Source organism: Phaethon aethereus (genome assembly GCF_964289735.1).
Source record: "Phaethon aethereus genome assembly, chromosome: 18".
Classification (NCBI taxonomy): domain Eukaryota; kingdom Metazoa; phylum Chordata; class Aves; order Phaethontiformes; family Phaethontidae; genus Phaethon; species Phaethon aethereus.
In genome coordinates, this window is record NC_138594.1 from 13,987,479 (window position 1) to 14,004,330 (window position 16,852).

The 16,852-nt window shown below is 65.2% G+C and overlaps 1 protein-coding gene across 1 annotated transcript; it reads left to right on the forward strand.

Moving 5' to 3' along the window:
* The first annotated feature begins 7,526 nt into the window (after positions 1-7,526).
* Positions 7,527-11,408, forward strand: GCGR (glucagon receptor). The gene is made up of 13 exons (XM_082008251.1): positions 7,527-7,985; positions 8,276-8,372; positions 8,491-8,598; positions 8,756-8,877; positions 8,965-9,071; positions 9,168-9,321; positions 9,388-9,547; positions 9,631-9,691; positions 9,933-10,002; positions 10,143-10,231; positions 10,340-10,478; positions 10,601-10,642; positions 10,731-11,408. Exons 1-13 carry the CDS (start codon positions 7,638-7,640, stop codon positions 11,025-11,027), a joined length of 1,794 nt encoding a protein of 597 aa, XP_081864377.1. The 5' UTR covers positions 7,527-7,637; the 3' UTR covers positions 11,028-11,408.
* Positions 11,409-16,852: the final 5,444 nt, after the last annotated feature.

Sequence of the window (16,852 nt, forward strand, 5' to 3'; positions counted from 1 at the left end):
GGAGCACGGAGCGTCCAGCAGCTGCACAGTGCAGGAGCGTTTCTTATCTCTGAGCATCAGAAAAGGAGAGGCCTCGGGACTGTCAACAGCCTGTTGCCAGCAGTGTTTGCGCTCACTGTAGCTGGCTGGCCCCTCCTGGTCTCATCCTGCCCTCTGCCCAAGCCTCTGCCTGCCCTCGGGCAGCGGGACAAGCCCCAGACCCTGCTGCCTGGGGGGGCGCCCACAGGTCACCCCTCTGCCTCATCTGGAGGGGTGCGAGGGCTGCCTCTGAGGGGGACATCAGTGGGTCTGACCCCCTCAGGCGCTGGAGTGGCACCCGCAAGCCCCAGCGTGTGCCCAGGCGGCCGGGCCGCTCTGCTCACACCCGCAGGGTCTTCCAGTGAGCGGGGAGCTGAGCAGAGTGGGATCCCGCCTGGGGGCACCAGCGGGGAGGCTCCAGGGAGCCCCGCGCTGCAGCCAGTCCCGGGGTCGGGCTGAGCGGGCTCCAGGTGGGAGGATGCTCCGCGTCCGTGTCCCTGAGCTGCCGCAGCCTGCGTGGCCGCCGCGGCTGTCGGCCCACGGTGAAGACATTTGTGCCCGGCGGCCGGGGCAGAGCGGCGGTCGGCTGCTGCCGTCCCCGCGGCCGCGGGATCTGCCCAGGCCGCGCTCCAGCCCCAGAGCCGGGGGCTGAGGGGTGCCCAGCACCTTTGCTGTTGCGCTGGGATGTTTACCTGACCGCGCCGCGGCCCGACACGGACCCTTCCCCGCCAGCGGCGGCCGGAACGGGGGGGGGGCCGGAGCAGCTCCCGGCTGCACGGCAGAGGTTTGTCCGGGTCCTCGAGGGGTCTAGCCCTGCTCCCGCGGGCGGGAGCCGCCAGCTCCGCGCACAGGCAGGGCCGGGAGCGGGGACAGTGCCGGGAAACCCTCGGGGACCACAGGAGAGCCCGGGGCCCTGATGCCTCGCTGGGGCCAGGGGAGGGTCCCCGGGGGACGCCGTGGCCCCTAGCGGGGGCTGCACCGGCCCCCCGGAGCCGCGGGCACCCCCGTCCCGCTCCCTCAGGGGACGGCGCGGTCCAGCTGCCCCCGGCGCTCCGCCCGCCCCGTCCCCGCCGGCGAGCCGAGCCGGTGCCCGGGAGCGGGGAGGGGGAGCCGGCGGCGGGGACAAACGCCGGTGCCCCCGCAGCTCCCGGGCGCGGCCGCCAGCGACGCGGGGCAGCGCCGCGCCGTGCGCAGCGCCGAGCACCCGGGGCCGGCGGCGCAGGGCGGGGCGGGGGGCACAGGGCTGCGCCCCCCCCGCGCCGGCGGGAGGAGCGGGGCGACGGGACGCCGCTCCTCGCCCACGGTCCCTCCCCCCGCGCCGGTCCCTCCCCCCGAGCCGCCACAGCCGCCGCCGCGGCTCCGGCAAAAGTTTTCGCCGGAGCGGCCGAGCGCGCCGGTCCCGGTCCCCGCCAGCACCGAGATGCGCCCGGGAGCCTCCGCGAGCCCAGCCCCGACAGGTACGGGGAAGGGGGGGAGGAGGAGAGGAGCGCCTATCCCTGCTGTCTCGGGGCTCCCCGTCCGGCGGGATGCCGCACGCCCCGTCGCGTGGCTGTGGGCTCGGGTCGCGGCTGCACATCCTCGGGGCCGCGGCTTGAGCCCCGGGAGTGCGGAGCTGCAGCTCCCAGAGCCGTCCCGGTGCTGGGCGCCCGCCCCGGTGCGGCTGACCCCCTCGGCACACGTTGTCCCAGGCCGGGGAGATCGTAGCTGGGCTGTGCCCGCTCCCTGTCTGCGTCGCTGCCTCTGGCATCCCTGGGAAGAGGCTCTGCCGTTGGCCATCTTGGCACCCCCGGGTGCTGCCGTGGCTGTCGTGAGCCGCGGGGGAGTGATACCAGCCGGGCTCTGACTTGCTGGGAGCATCTCCTGGAGAAGCCCCTCACTGGGATGGTGCCCACTGGGTCTCCGTGCCATGGGGACAGCAGTGCCTGCGGCTTTCTTGCCGAGGGGCGGAAGCAGGGGGCACTTTTTCACCCTTCCCAGTGCTCCCCAAGCTCTCTGGGAGTTGCAGGGGCCCGTTGCAAGTGCCCTTTGTGACTCTGTCCCAAGCTCTGCTGTGTCAACACAGTGTTGGTAAATGGCTTTGTTTAACCAGGACATGTTGGGTATGTGACCTTGCCGCCCTCGTGGTTGCAAGCGCATCTCCAAAGCAGCTGCCGAGATCACCTCTGCCTGGCACTGTGCTTCCCAGCCCCCTGCTCCCTCGGGGCAGCAAGGGAGAGCAGGGCACGCTGGTGTCAGCCCGGCTCCCTCGAGCCATGGCGGCTGGACAGGCAGAGGACAGGGCATCTGCTGCTGCCCAGCCAGCGCTGCTGAGGGTTCGTCCACCCCAGCACCCTGTCATGCAGCCACTTTGCCCTGCGCAGCACTTGGCAGCGCGTGTTGTGGGTGTCCTGACCCATGCCAAATTCAGTGGTTGCCCCTGTGATTTCCTCAGCTTTATCTGTGCATTAGCAGGAAAATTTAGAGCCCGCAGGACCCATCCTCGGCATGTTAGTGGCACCCCAGCTGCCAGCTCCCGTTCTTCCCACCAATCCCACTCCTTTCCACATGCTGTGGTGCAGACTTTTTTATGTTTTGTTGCCTGGAGAAGGGAAGAGAGAAAAGGCTGAATGGAGAAGAGGCAAAATGTGGATTAAAAATAGTTAATGAAAAAAATGTGACTGAAAGCCCTGATCAGCAGTGCAGGGCTAAGACCAGCCACCGAGCACAGCGCTGCTCTGTGCACCTCACTGTGCCAGGCAGAGGCAGGCTCTGGGCAAGCCGGATGCAGGGAGGACACGGCAGCCGCTCTGCTCCATCCCCCTGTGCTCCTCCATTGCATCATGCCCTGTCCTGTGTCCCCCGTGGCCAGAGCCCCCGTGGGGGGGCGGGGTCTACTGTCTACCCCAGCCCAGGGGGGTCTGGGGAATGTGGCTGTGAGCAGCAGGACCAGCAGACAGCTGGGCACGAGTGCCACCCTGCAGCAGCCCCCGCCTCCGGCGCAGTTGGTGGCTGGCTGTGCCCAGGTGCTGCGGGTGCCTTAGGACAGGGAGGGACCTTGCCAGGACCCCTGCCAGGACAGGCTGCTGTGTGCAATGTCACTTGCACATCTGCACCTCAGCAGAGCAGGGTTTGAGCTTGCTCCTCAGTGAGGGACCAGGAGGTTGTCCCCAGCTCCATGATGACCACAGTGTCTATTCATGGCATGAGCTGCTCTGGGCAGGGAGATGCTGAGCTCCCAGTGTGGGCGCGCATGCACACACGCCTGTCTGGACTGACCTTTTCCTAGACTTTTCCCAGTCCTGTGCTTCCCCTGGGACACGCTAACCACACGTGTCATGCCATGTTTGTCATGCTGTCCTCCTGTGTTTCACGGGTTTTCATGCAATGTGATAAACAAGAAAAACCCCTTTCCCCAACCCAGGACCTATGGTTCAGCATCCCCTTGCCAGAGCCTGCCAGGCAGCAAGGTTATTTGACCACTGCCTGGCTGCTGAGCCGTGCTTGCAGACCACACCTCCTCTGGTACCGGGCAGCTGTGGAAGATGCCCTTGACCTTCCCTTTCGGTAGCAGGGCAGTTGTGGAGGTGATGCAAAGAGCGTTCGTCCTGACGGCACACGGGCGAGTGCCTTTTGTTTGCATGCTGTGTTGCTGTTGACGAAAACGCTGTCAGGGTTGGTTTAGGTTTTCTTGGTCCAAAGTGACACAGAATCCGACATCGTTGGTGCCTGGTGACGTCAGCTCTCTCCATGTGCTGCTGCTCAGTGTTTCCACAATCATGTCACTCTCTGCAAACTAGCTGCAGTCCTGCGGCGTGAGGGCTTCTCCAGGCAGTTCAGCTGTTCCTCCACTGCCCAAGTTCCTTTTACTGGCTTCGCAGGGGAGGACTGGAGCAGTTGTGCGTCACAGGTGGGGAGGCATCCCTGAGCTCAGGGCAGGAATACAGGCGGGGACAGTGTGGGGTGTGGGCCTCCCCACCGCAGCCATCTCCCCCCGCCCCCCGCTTGTCCTGCTTGCTGTGGTCCTAGATGGAAAGTGGAGCAGCATCTGCAGGGCCAGGCTCGCGCTGGCATTGCATCAGCTCTGGCCCTGCACCGTCCCCTCCCCTGCCAAGTGCCGAAGCCCCTGCCGTGCTGGCTTGTAGCTCTGAGCTCAAAGCCAAGCCAGCCGTGGAAAGCACTGCATTAGCGCGCTGGGGGCTAATCCCTGTGTCTGGAGGGCACGCAGCCCCCACTGCTGCCTCCTGAGCAGGGGCTGCTGTGCTGGGTGTAGGGCTGTGCTCGTGGGGTGGTGAGGGCTGCGTGGAGGAACTGGGCTGTGGTGGGCTGCACCAGCCTCCTGGCACTTGAGCGGGGCCGTGGCTGTGCCAGGGTGCTCCGAGTCACGTTGCAGATGCCCATGAGTGTCCCCGTGGAGGCTTCACCGAGCTGCTGATCCATGTGGCAATCGGCTGCAGTGATCCCAGATGTGGAGCTCGTTCCCTCGCACGTGTGATGGCAGCCAGAGCCGGGCGTGAGCTGGAAGGGCCTGGGGCGGCAAAATCCCTGGGGAAAGCTGACCTGGGCGTGAGGAGGAGAACACCTCTCCCCCAAGCAGGGCCAGGTACTCAGCCAGCTGCAGGGGTCCACGCTGGCGCAGGAGTTGCTGCAGGGCAATGCGGGGGCTGCACACCCATGGGTGGGGGGCAAAAGCCCACAACAATCTTTTTCGCATCCATTCTCTATGGCTCAGTGCGATGCCACAGTGGAGGCAGCAGCCCAGTGGTGTAGCGAGCTCCGGTACTCAGCTCTCCCCATCCTCTCCTCAGACCGTGCACCTCAGCCCCCCCACCTGCCAGCAAACCCGAGGGCTGGTGGCCGCTGGGCCGTGAGCCACAGGTCCAGGGGCCGCAGGGAAGCTGGTCAGGGGTGAGAAAGGGTCCTTGCCCTGGCCCCCACTGCTGCAGGGGTTGGCACCACTGGCTTGGGAAGGGCTCAGTGTACCAACGTGGGTGCCAGTGACTGCCCTGCTCCCCTCCACCCCAGGGGTAGATGATGGCACCTGTGTCTGGCACCTCCACAGCCCCAGCACTTGAGCTGCTGGCATTGACCTCCTCACCACATGGGCGCAACCATCCTGGGGCTGGTTCCTCTTTACTTCTCTGCCATTGCAGCCGCGAGGTCTCCCCTTCACGGCTGCAGTAGCGGAGCGGTGCTGGGTGTTTGCAGCCTGGCCTCCGCAGGGGTCAGCAGCCGCAGAGCCATGACACGGGAACACGCTGCATTGCCCAATGCCAGCATGGGGCAAAAGTATGTGTGGCCCCCGCAGATGCACCTGCTCACATGCCAGGCACCCTCTACCTGGTGCCCGTGGCTCAGCGCAGCAGAGGGTCCCCCAAAGTCTGGCCCTGGCTGGGGAACGTGGCACTGGGAGCCAGTCAGGCACGGCGTGGTGAGGGTAGGTAGTGACATGGGGCTGGGCCCCTCCCGTGATGCTGCCTCCAGCAGCAGTAGACACGGCTGAGAAGGGTTCCCAGAACCGTCGACCGTGGCACATCCAGCCAGCAGTGACTGCTGCTCCAAGCACTGCGGGCACCCATGCTGGCATTGCCAGCTCCTAAGGAGGTGCTGGTGGTCTGAGCCACCCCAGACCCTGGCGTCTTGGCCACGCAGGCCCACTGCTCCTTCCTTGCCACTGCCCATCTGCACCAAACCGGGGACAACTGGTCCACAGCTACTCCTGCACACACATGTGTCTGCTCAAAATAGCCTGCATCTCCGAGAGTGCACTGTGGGGCGGCCAAGCTGCCGGGAGTCCCTCGCACCGTGGGGAGCGGGGGGCCAGCACAGTGCGGCAGCTGTATGGCACTGCAGGCAGCTGGGGGAAAGGGCCTGGCAGGGCCCCGCTGCAAAGAGGGGAGCCCCATGCTGGAGGTGAGGAGCGTGGCTGGCCACGCAGGCCAGGACCCCTCACCCAGTGCAGTCTGCCCAGCTTGGCTGTGGCACGGCCCCTGTGCCGGGGGAGCAGCTGCCAGCCCGGGGGGAGTCTAGGGCAGAGGCCTCCCTGCCGCTAAATCCCATTGCAGGCAGCTAAAAATAGAGACACCTCTGCCCCAAAGCTGCCTCGCCGGGCCGCGGAGAGGGGCTGGCAGTGAGTCCACTGCTGACATGCGGTGCCTGGGAGGAGCGTTTCCTCCTGGAGCAGGGATGCTTGGGGCAGGGGCTGGGCACCGGGAGGTTCCCATGGGGCTGGGCTATGGCTGGCGGCGGGGTGGGGCAGGTGTGGCTGCTGGTGAGGGGCTGGGGGGGACAGGGATGCTGGCATGGGGCTGGTGGGGCGATGAGGACAGGATGCTGGGGCTGGCAGGGATGCTGGCGTGGGCAGGTGGCTGGTGGGTGCTCATCGAAGGTTCCCGTTCCCAGAGGCCACCCAGTGTGGTCTGTCCCAGGAGACAGCTCCTTCTGTCCTGGGACTGTCTAAATAAGGCGCGCGCCAGCAGGTCCAGCTCCCCGAGCCGCATCTGGAGCCCCACGCGCTGATTAATGAGCTTCTCAGGCAGCCGCTTGCGATATGGCGAGAGGGTCTGCATGCAGGAAACATGACTTTCCCAGGGATAAAAATAAGCATGGGCAGAGCGGTGAGCCCTGGGAGCGGTGGCTGGTCGGGGAGCGCAGCACTCTGGCTAGTGCCTGGGGGAGGCCGGGGGGGTGATGCTGCAGCATCTGCAGTGGTACCAGCACTACTGTCTGTTCTGTCCCCATCCCCTGCCCTGCTTGGCTGCCCTCACCCCACACGGCCGTGCCATGGTGCTGCCATCAGAATAGCCCCTTGTCGGAAGAGCTGAAATCCCGCTCAGGAGCCCCGTTAACCAGCTTAGGGGGATGGAGGGAATTATGGAGCCTCGTGAGCCAGGCTTTGCACTGGAGCTCCCGGGCACCATGTCAGACGAGGCGCCGTGTTGGTTGCCCAGGCTGGGGGCGATGGAGCTGCAGCGGCACGGCCAGGGTGAGTGGGTCCCAGGGCCACAGCAGCACCATGCGCTGGGGATCCCTGCGGGTTAATGGTTAACCGCCCCGGCACTGGCAGCCGTCCCTGCCAGCTCCCTGTCAGCCTTCATCCCCGGGTGGGCGCTGAGGCCGGGCAGACCTGTGGGGCCACGGCCAGGGCCGGGGTGCCCCAAGGACCACCCTGTGGGACTGTCCCAGGGGCCTGGCCACCTCCAGCGCTGGATGTGGATCCCCCACGAGCAGTGGCATGGAGGTGGTGGGGAGGCAGCCTGGGCGCCAGCCCCTGCCCTGAGAAGATGCTCAGGCATGAGGAGGGGTCTTGGCTGCCTCTGGGGTCCTGGGCTCTTGGGACTCAGCACCGATGCACCAACGGGCAACAGCACCAGTGTGGGGTGGCCCCAGCCTGGGTCTGTGTGCGGGGGTGTCTGGAGGCAACATTGCAGCATGGTCTGCCCTGCGCAGGGGGGATGTCCCACGCGTGGCTGCACTCCAGACACACAAGGGCGGGGACAATGCGAGAGCTGGGGACCGGGGGCATCTGGTTTTGGCTCAGCGGGCAGAGGGGTGCGTGGCTGTGGTTCCCACGCTGTTCTTGGGAGGAAACAGCAGGTACACGGTGGTTCTTCAGCCTAACGGGAAAATGCACAACCAACCAGATGAATGTTAAAGCCAGGCGGGGTCGGGTGAGGACAGGGACAGGAGCGTGGTGCCGAGACCGGGGCCGGCTCTGTGCCGGAGCGGCCTCCCCTCCTGCGCCCGCCTGCCGCTGGCTGTGCGTCCCCCAGCTCTGCCCCGGGGTGGGTCCCGCTGCCCGCGTCCCCGTGACCCAGCGTCTCATGCAGGGTTGCCCACACACCAGGGCCCTCGCTGCCAGGGCAGTGGAGCTGCCGAGGGCCGGTAAGAAGCCAGCTGCCCTGTGCTGCTCCCCATGCGGCTCACGGCCCGGCGGAGGGATGTCCCAGCCGCGTTTCCTCAGCCTCCTGCTACTGTTGCTCTGCTGCCAGGTAAGGATGGGCCATCTTGCACGATGGTGGTCTGCCCCACACCCAACCACCCGCTGCCTGCCCCCGAGCCGCCCCTGCCCATGGCAGCCCCTCACCACAGCATGCTGTGCAGCTGCCGCTGCCCTCTCCTGCCTACCCTGCCATCCACATGGCACGGCATGGCGTGGCACGGCACCGCACGGCGCGTTAGCCCGCGCTCCGCCATGGCCACCCCTGAGCTGGGGTCGCTGCCCGGCCTGGCACAGCAGCCCCATGGGCAGGGTACAAGTGACACTCCCCGGTGTCCCCAGGGCCCCTCCGCCCAGATCACGGATTTTCTCTTTGAGAGCTGGAAGGCGTACAGCGAGGAATGCCACCGCAACATGAGCCACCTGCCTGCGCCCACAGGTGAGCGTCGGCGTGGGGTCCCCACGGGACAGGGGCTGGGGGCGGGATGCACAGGGGCTGGCGTGGGGCCTGGCCGAGGATGAGCCCGAGGGCACTACCACGTCCCATCCCTCTGCAGAGCTGGTCTGTAACCGCACCTTCGACAAGTTCTCCTGCTGGCCCGACACGCTGCCCAACAGCACCGCCAGCGTCCCCTGCCCCTGGTTCCTGCCCTGGTACCAGAAAGGTAATGGCAGGAGGGGGCGGGGTGGGTGGGTACGTGCGTGCGCACGCGCGCACGCGTGTGTGCCGGTGCTGCTCCAGGCGGTCATGCCTGGGCTGGCGCACAGCACCGGCGCTGGCCCTGGGGCCCAGCACACACCATCACCCTCCTCCCCTCACAGTGAAGCACAGACACGTCTTCAAGACCTGTGGGCCAGATGGGCAGTGGGTGACGGGCCCCCGGGGTCAGTCCCTGCGCGATGCCACGCAGTGCGAGCTCGACGCCGAGGACCTGGAGGCGCAGGTGGGCAGAGCTGGGGGGTGGCCGGTGTGGGGCTTCCTGCCCTGCCCTGCCTGCCCCTGCCCTCACTTGCTCCTTTCCCCCCCCCAGGAAAAGTTTGCCAAGACCTATGGCAGCTTCAAGGTGATGTACACCGTGGGCTACTCAGTGTCGCTGTGTGCGCTGCTCCTTGCCCTGGCCCTGCTGCTGGGCTTCAGGTAGGGGCATGGGCATGGCTGCCCGGCTGGGGGCAAGGCAGGGCCTGTGCCAGGGTTCTCGGCGCGGGCACTGACAGCAGCTCCCCGCTTCCGCAGCAAGCTGCACTGCATGAGGAACTACATCCACATGAACCTCTTCGCCTCCTTCATCCTAAAGGGCGTCTCCGTGCTGGTCATTGACGCCCTGCTCAAGACCCACTACAGCGACAAGATCGATGACTACAATGTGCACATCTGGCTGAGTGACGAGGTGAGCCATGGGGCCAGTGGGGCCAGGGGATGCGGGCAGTGTAGCAGCCCTGACCCCTGCCCACAGGCAGCCGCAGGCTGCCGGGCGGCCACGGTCTTCATGCAGTACGGCATCGTGGCCAACTACTGCTGGCTGCTGGTGGAGGGCATCTACCTGCACAACCTCCTGGTGGTGGCCGTCTTCTCTGAGAGGAGCTACTTCACCCTCTACCTGTGCATTGGCTGGGGTGAGTGCAGGTGGGCTAGCTCCTCATTCCCATCCCCCGACCCCCACCATGCCTCACCTGCCCCCTTCCCGCCTCCTCTGCAGGGGCGCCCGTGCTGTTCCTCATCCCCTGGGTCGTCGTGAAGTTCCTCTACGAAAACATCCAGTGAGTACCAGCCCCTGCAGCGGGTCAGCACCCGTGGGTGTGCAGGGCACAGGCAGGTGTGCATGACACACATTGAGGGTTGGTGTGACGGCCCTGGGGAGGCTCCACACCATCGCCCTATGCAAGGAGCAGGGTGCCGGGCAATGGCGCTTGCTCGGCTGGGGCTGCCGATGCCATGCTAGGCTCTAGCAGCCGCCTGGTCAAGGGGCTGCCCGGCAGTACCCCTCCCTGACCTCTGCAGGTGCTGGACCACTAACAACAACATGGGCTTCTGGTGGATCCTTCGCTTCCCCGTGTTCCTGGCCATCCTGGTGAGTCTGGGGCTGCGGTGGGCAGAGCTGCTCTGTGTCTCTCAGGATCCCAAGCCTGCTGCGAAAGGGGCTGCCCTGGGCAGGGGACAGAGCTGTCCTGCCCGACCCTGCCCCTCATAACTCACTCCGCTCCACTGCAGATCAACTTCTTCATCTTCATCCGTATCATCCAGATACTTGTCTCCAAGCTCCGCGCGCATCAAATGCGCTACACTGACTACAAGTTCAGGTGGGTGGTGGGCACAGCCCCAGCCCCACATGCCTGTGGTGCACAGGCTGGTGCGTGTGTGTGTGCCCACCCTGCGATCCCGGTGCTGACGGGCCTGTCTTCACACAGGCTGGCCAAGTCCACGCTAACGTTGATCCCACTGCTGGGCATCCACGAGGTGGTCTTCGCCTTCGTCACAGACGAGCATGCCCAGGGCACCCTGCGCTATGTCAAGCTGTTCTTTGACCTCTTCCTGAGCTCCTTCCAGGTGAGCCCAGCTCCACACAAGACTGGCCCTCCGTGTGGACCCTCTGTCTCAGGAGGGACCAGACCAGGGCTGGGGCCAGGGTCCAGCTGCATGCCTCTCACGCCTCTTCTCCCTCCATCCAGGGGATGCTGGTGGCCATTCTCTACTGCTTTGTCAACAAGGAGGTGAGCAGGGTGGTATGGGAGAAGGGCAGCCAAGGAGTGCTTGGGCAGCCAGTAGGTATGGGACCACACTGACAGTGGCTGCCCACAGGTGCAGGCAGAGCTGCTGAAGAGGTGGCAGCGCTGGAAGCTGGGGAAGGACCTAGCAGAGGAGTACAAGCACACCTACAGCCACGCGCCCAGTGCCCGCAACGGCGCCGGCAGCACCTGCGAGAAGCACCAGCTGGTGAGTGGCTGCACCAATGGGCTGGGGCACAGCCCAGCCGCCGCACGCCCTGGCACCCACTACCTCGAGAGGGCCGGCCGCAGCACTGCTGAGCACCTCGCCCTGGGGGACCGGCACCACTGCTACGAGTTCCCTGAGACCACAGCCGAGAGCCACTTCTGAGTCTGCAGCCAGAGTGGGAAGGCTGTGCTGGCCCCACTGCTGCAAGCTGAGCTGACTGGGGCAGCCGCTGCCTCCCTCCCCAGCCCCATCCTCCTCCGGGCGCTGCGCAGGCTGTAGGGGACCTGCCCGCCCCGGTGAGGATGCTGCACTGTGCCGGATGGGCATGGGACAATGGTTGTGGCTGGGCCAGCTGCGGGAGAGGCATGGTGAGCAGGACCCGGACCTCTGTGGGGAGGGGATCTGTGGGGTGGGGGGCTCTGTGGGTGGGAGGTTCATCCTGTGGTGCTGCCCTTGTGCACCTTCGAGACCCTTTGCGCAGTGCTGTAATTTATCTGTTGTAACTGTAAATAGGTGTGGGCCCATGCCGGGCTGCAGGGCCAGCTCTAGATGCACCTCTCTGTCTGGAACGGGTGTCAGGGGTGTGGGGATCGGGGACGCCGCAGCCCCAGACAGTGCCCCAGAGCACCCACGGGTGATGGCCACAGCCATGGACGAGGAGGTGGGACACCTGGCATGGATGGGCTGCCCCAGAAGACACTGCCGCTGCCTGCCCCAAAGCCCCACTGCCTGCTCTGCTGCCTGTCCCACGGCCCCATGCAGGTGAGCAAGGCGGACATGAGGCAGTGGCCGCTGCGGCGCTGCTGGCCAGGGCTCCAGAGCTCCCCACCAGCACGCACTCTCCTCTGGCCGCTAATCGGCTCTGTCTTCTCACTGCCAGGAGCCCTTAATTAAATCATTTGGCTCTACCCGCCAGCACCCCCGCTCTCCTGGGAGCCGACCCACGCCAGGGGCCGGGCAGCAGCCGCTGGCAGCACCAAGCACCATGGGTGAGGTGTGCGGGGCTGTGGCTCTCCCGCGCCGGCGGGCCGGGCTGTCTGTCTGCAGCGGCAAGGGAGCGTGGCGGGCCGGCACCCTAAGAGGCTTGTGCTGCACACGAGTGCTAAGCCCGGATGCCGCGGCTTTGGGCACCACAATCGCCTGGTGTGCAGGGATTAGCCAGGCGTGCCTCCCCAGCCGGGAGCACCCTGCCCGACGGGTGGTGGCAGGACGGACAGCCTGCCGTGACCCCCTGCTGCCTCATGGGCCCTGGGTGCGGGGCACTGCCCGTCACCCACCATGGCCAGCCCCGCCTGTCCCCAAGTGGACAACAGTCCCCAGCTGCTGGACCCCATGTGCAGCCCGGCACGCAGGACGTGACGAGTGAGGTGAGTGCTTGGAGCCATGCCCCAGCAGCCACCAGCAGCTCCACGCAGTAAGCAGCAGCGCTGGGCAGTCAGCCACCCCCTCCCCAAATCCCACCCTGTCCCAGCATCGCCCGCACCACCACAGCCATGGCTCTGCCCACCCATGCTGGCCAGAACAACAGACAGTGGGAGCCACACTGGCGGCCTGGGGGGTGGTCGGGCACTGCGAGGGTGTGGGCATCAGCGTGACCGGCTGTGGCGTGGGGAGGGCATGCCTGCAGTGCCAGTCCTGCTGCACGGCGCTGGGCTCCTGGCAGCAGCGCCGGGCCGAGCATGCAGTAATTTTCCTCTGTTTACTTGACCACTTGCTGTCTGCCCTGGCTGAGCAAGGACCCGGTGTCCAGGGACCCATGCAGCACAAGCAGCGGGGGCGTGGGGCGGAGGGGTCTGGGCCATGGTGCCGGGGGCCGCGAGCCTATGGCAGCAGTGCCATGGGGCAGCACAGCGGTGCTGTGGGGAAACATTAACTGTGGGGGAGAGTGGGCTGAGCGAGCAAGGCGAGAGGAACGCAGAGGTTGGGGTCTGCCTGGACCCCCAGGTGCAGGGATGGGAATGGGGATGGGGAGGGGGACAGACCCTGCCCAGAGTCGCAGTGGTGGAGCCAGCCAGGGCAGCCCCCACGGAGCCGCTGGCCCCCACGGCCGCTGCCGTCACCATGGCCTCCTGATGCAGTAACGAGCCTAATTGAGGCAAATTGCTGGAGCACGAAGCGGTTTCTGGGAAGGTAAATATGGTCATCGCGTGGCGCCGGGCCCTGTGCCTGTTGCTGCAGAGTTGCCATGGAAACACCCCACTGTTGTTGTCCCTCCCGTGACGCCCCACTGAGGCCAGGCTGGCCCCACAGCACTGAGGGCACGGGAACCCCCAGACTCTGACCAGGAGAGGTGATGTGCAGCACCAGGGCCCCTTGTCCACCACACCATGGCAGGGACCCTTTGGGGACCACAAGCCAGCCCCAGACCATGGGGTGTCCCTGCAGCAACACCCTGTGTCCCCCAGGACCGTGGGGCAGCCCCTGGCACTGCCCCATGTCCCAACAGCCCCCGGTCCCCCACACAGCCCCTTCTCGTGTCCCGCCATCCTTCCTGCAGGCTGGCTGGATCCGGCATCCCAAGGGGTCTATGTCAGGGGTAGCAGATCCCCAGACCCTGCCAAGGGGGCCAAGGTACATGGCAGGGGCTGTCCAGGGGTCACAGCTGGCAGCATTGGACTCAGTGCTGAGCAGGGACTGTATTTGCTGGTGGCTGGGAACCTCGTGCAAGTGCCCGGTGTCCACCCGTGCCGGAGCATGTCCCTGTAGCACCTGCCGCCAGCCTGGCTGACGCCCCAAAGCCAGGGCACTGCCTGTGCCGCAGGGCTGATCCTGCAGCCCCTGTGCGCTCGTCATCCCCCCGACTCCCACAGAGCCACGTGCCCCAGCCAGCAGCTCCCAGCTGTGGCCAGCGGCTCCCCAGCTCCCTGGCACCCCCGGGACTGCTGGGCACGGCCCCTCCTCAGGACATGGTGCAGCTCCTGGGACCCCAGGGAGAGGGAGCAGGGTGTCCGGCAGCCCCTGGGAGTGGGGCCAGCCCTGGCCCAAGGAGCTATCTCCCACGGGAGCGCTGTCAGCATACTTTCCCATCACTGCAGAGAGGGTCTGGAAGGGGACAGCTCACTGCCCCTGTGCTGCCAGGGCTCTGGCTGTGCCTGGGGCTGAAGGCAGAGCCTCCACGCACAGTGAGTGCCTGCGGGACATGGCACCCACCCTGCACTGGGCTGCAGGACAGGGCAGGCAAGATGTGAGTGGCTTGGAGGAAGCTGCCCATGCCTCTCACCACAGGGACCCTGCGGGGGCCACAACGAAGGCTGGGGCTGGGGGACCCCTCCCTGCTGTGGCCTGGCACCTCCCACAGCTGGTGTTCACCCCCGTGTGCACCCTGACAGCACTCTGGGGTGCGCATCTTGGCAGCACAGCTTGCACCCCCACACCCCTGAGGTACGTCTCAGGTAGCACAACCTGCACAACACACACACACATACATGCGTGTGCACACACACGCGCGCACACGTGAGCACGCAGACCTCGGCTGCCTGGCTGGAGCCACCTGTTCCCAGTGACTGGTGGAACGAAGGCACTGCCACCAGCCCACACACCCCCAGCAGAGAATCATAGAACCACCGGTTAGTTTGGGCTGGAAGGGACCTTTAACGGTTGTCTCGTCCAGCCCCCCTGCCACGAGCAGGGACATCCCCAAGCAGAGCAGGGTGCTCAGAGCCCCGTCCAACCTGACCTGGGATGTTTCCAGGGATGGGGCATTGATCACCTCTCCGGGCAACCTGGGCCAGGGTTTCACCACCCACATGGTGAAACATTTCTTCCCTAAAGGTGCCTGGGGGCAGAGGCCAGACTCAGCCACCGCACAAGTCCCTGTCTGTGGGGCTAAACCAAAGGCGCAGGATGGGGCCAGAGTAATAAATCGCCACTCGCTGCCTGACCCGACCTGCCTGGGCAGTTACACCCCTGCGGCTGCAGCCAGGCACCCCGGGGCCACGGCGCCTCGCAGGAATATTCCCACTTTATCAATGGAATTGAGCACCACAGATTGGTCTTCTAAGTAGATTCTGCCTGCTGCCGTCCCCTCTTCCCACCGCTTAATTCAATGATACAACACATACCTCTCTTCCTCCCACTGTTTAATCTAATGATAAGCACCGTATCCGAGTCACAAGGAAAATAAACCCTTGCCGAGCTCGATTTTTATAGATAAACAGCCTGATTTCTCTGGCCAGCGGCCTCGCTCCCTTGCCGGGGTAACCCCCCCGCCACCTGACTACCACACTTCTCCTGCACCGCCTCACCACCTTCACCCCCGTGGTTTGTTATTAGTCTTTATAAAAATCGTCTGTTTATAGAATGATTTTTGTACAACATTTCATTAGAGTTCGAGCGACTGCTTCACCTCCGGCTTTACAGCACCCAAGCCAAGAGAAAAACAAGGCAGAGGCCGGTGGGGTCGGGCTACAGGATCTTTGTACATGCCTTCAGGATCAGGGACACTGTTGCAGCTCCAGGATGGCCCCGGAAGGGTGGTTTGTGGCATGCACCCAGCCACAGGGCACAGTGCCTGGCTCTGTGGCAGCCAGCCAGCAGCCTGCCTGGCCCGGGGAGGAAGGGGAGTGGGCACCGCACTGAGCACCGTCCTGCTCCCGGCCATGAGCCCTGCCAGGCGCAGGCAGAGCTGGCCCTACCCGTCTGAGCAGCAAGCCAGCTGGCTGCAGCTCTCCGCGCTGGAGCACGGGGGCACGACCCGCAGGCAAGCTGCTCAGGGGCTGCCATGGTTTGCCTGTGCTGGCAGCATGGGGGCCAGCTCCTGGCACATTTGGGTAGCTCTTGCCCACGCACGCAGCCCCGTCCCGCTCCCCTCACACCAGGCACCGCTCCCTCCCTCGGCAGCCCCAAGGTGCAGGGGGTCCGCCAACCAGCAGGCTCTGGCCAGCCACCTGGGACAGGTCACCTTCTCCCAGCACCACCGGCCACAGCAGAGCCTCTTCCCATCCCCTCAGGATGCATGGACCTGGGACACACGGCCCCGGATGCGCTCCGGGCTTCCAGCCAGGGCAGCTCAGCTCCACGCTCCCTGGATATGGGGCACACCGCAGAGCCTGTCCTGCAGGAAAAGTTGAAGGAGAGGGGCTGCAACAGTGGTCACTGTCACGCTCTTGCCCCTGCTCCCTTGAGAGTACCCACTCCCCACTGGCTGTGGGGAAGGGGGAGGCCTGGCAGCACAGCGGCAAGGGAGCGGGCCCAGGCAGAGTCGGCAGTGAGACGGGCTGAGACACCGTTCCGCTGTGCCAGAGCCAGACAGCGTGCCCCGGCATGCGCGCACCCCAGGAATGTTTTGGTGATGGGAGGTAAACAGGGTTGTGGCTAAGTGTAAGAAGATGCACTTGAGGAGAAATTCTAGCAATGCTAAGTATAGTTTAAATGCCATTAAAGCAGGGGAGGGAAAAGGATATGAGTGTATTTAGTCTCAACATTTAAATCTTTGGTCCAGCGACAGCTCCTAGGATGCTGTCTCACAGGAGGGCTGCCAGAGCCCAAGGGCATGGCGCTACCAGCACACAGCACCAGGCTGCACACGTTTCCAGTGAAATTAAGAGCCTAGAGTAAGGGCAAGTGCAAGATCCCTTCTGGAAGAGGGGGAAAAAAAAAAAGAGGTGGCTGCTGCTTTCTGCATTACTTCTCCTTAGGACTTGGTCAGGCCTGAAAAGGGACAGAAAGCCCTATCCTTAATTGCCAGCACTGAAGTCTAAAATGAAAAACACAGGGCTTCAGTAACAAAATAAGAACATTTTGGAAGGGAAGAACAAGGGCCCTGTCCCAGCAAGGCTGCAGGCACACCTGGGCCAGCACCAACAGGGCAGCGGGCACACGCAGCTTGTGGGCACAAGCAGCAGAGGAGCCAAGGTGGGATCAGGCCGGGAACAGCCTGCTGGGATGCTGTGGCTGAGACAGCCCTCTCCTGGGCCCTCACACCACCATGCCGGACATGGCCCACCAGCACCGCTGGGAGCAGCCAGGCAGCGTCCCGCACGCTGCTC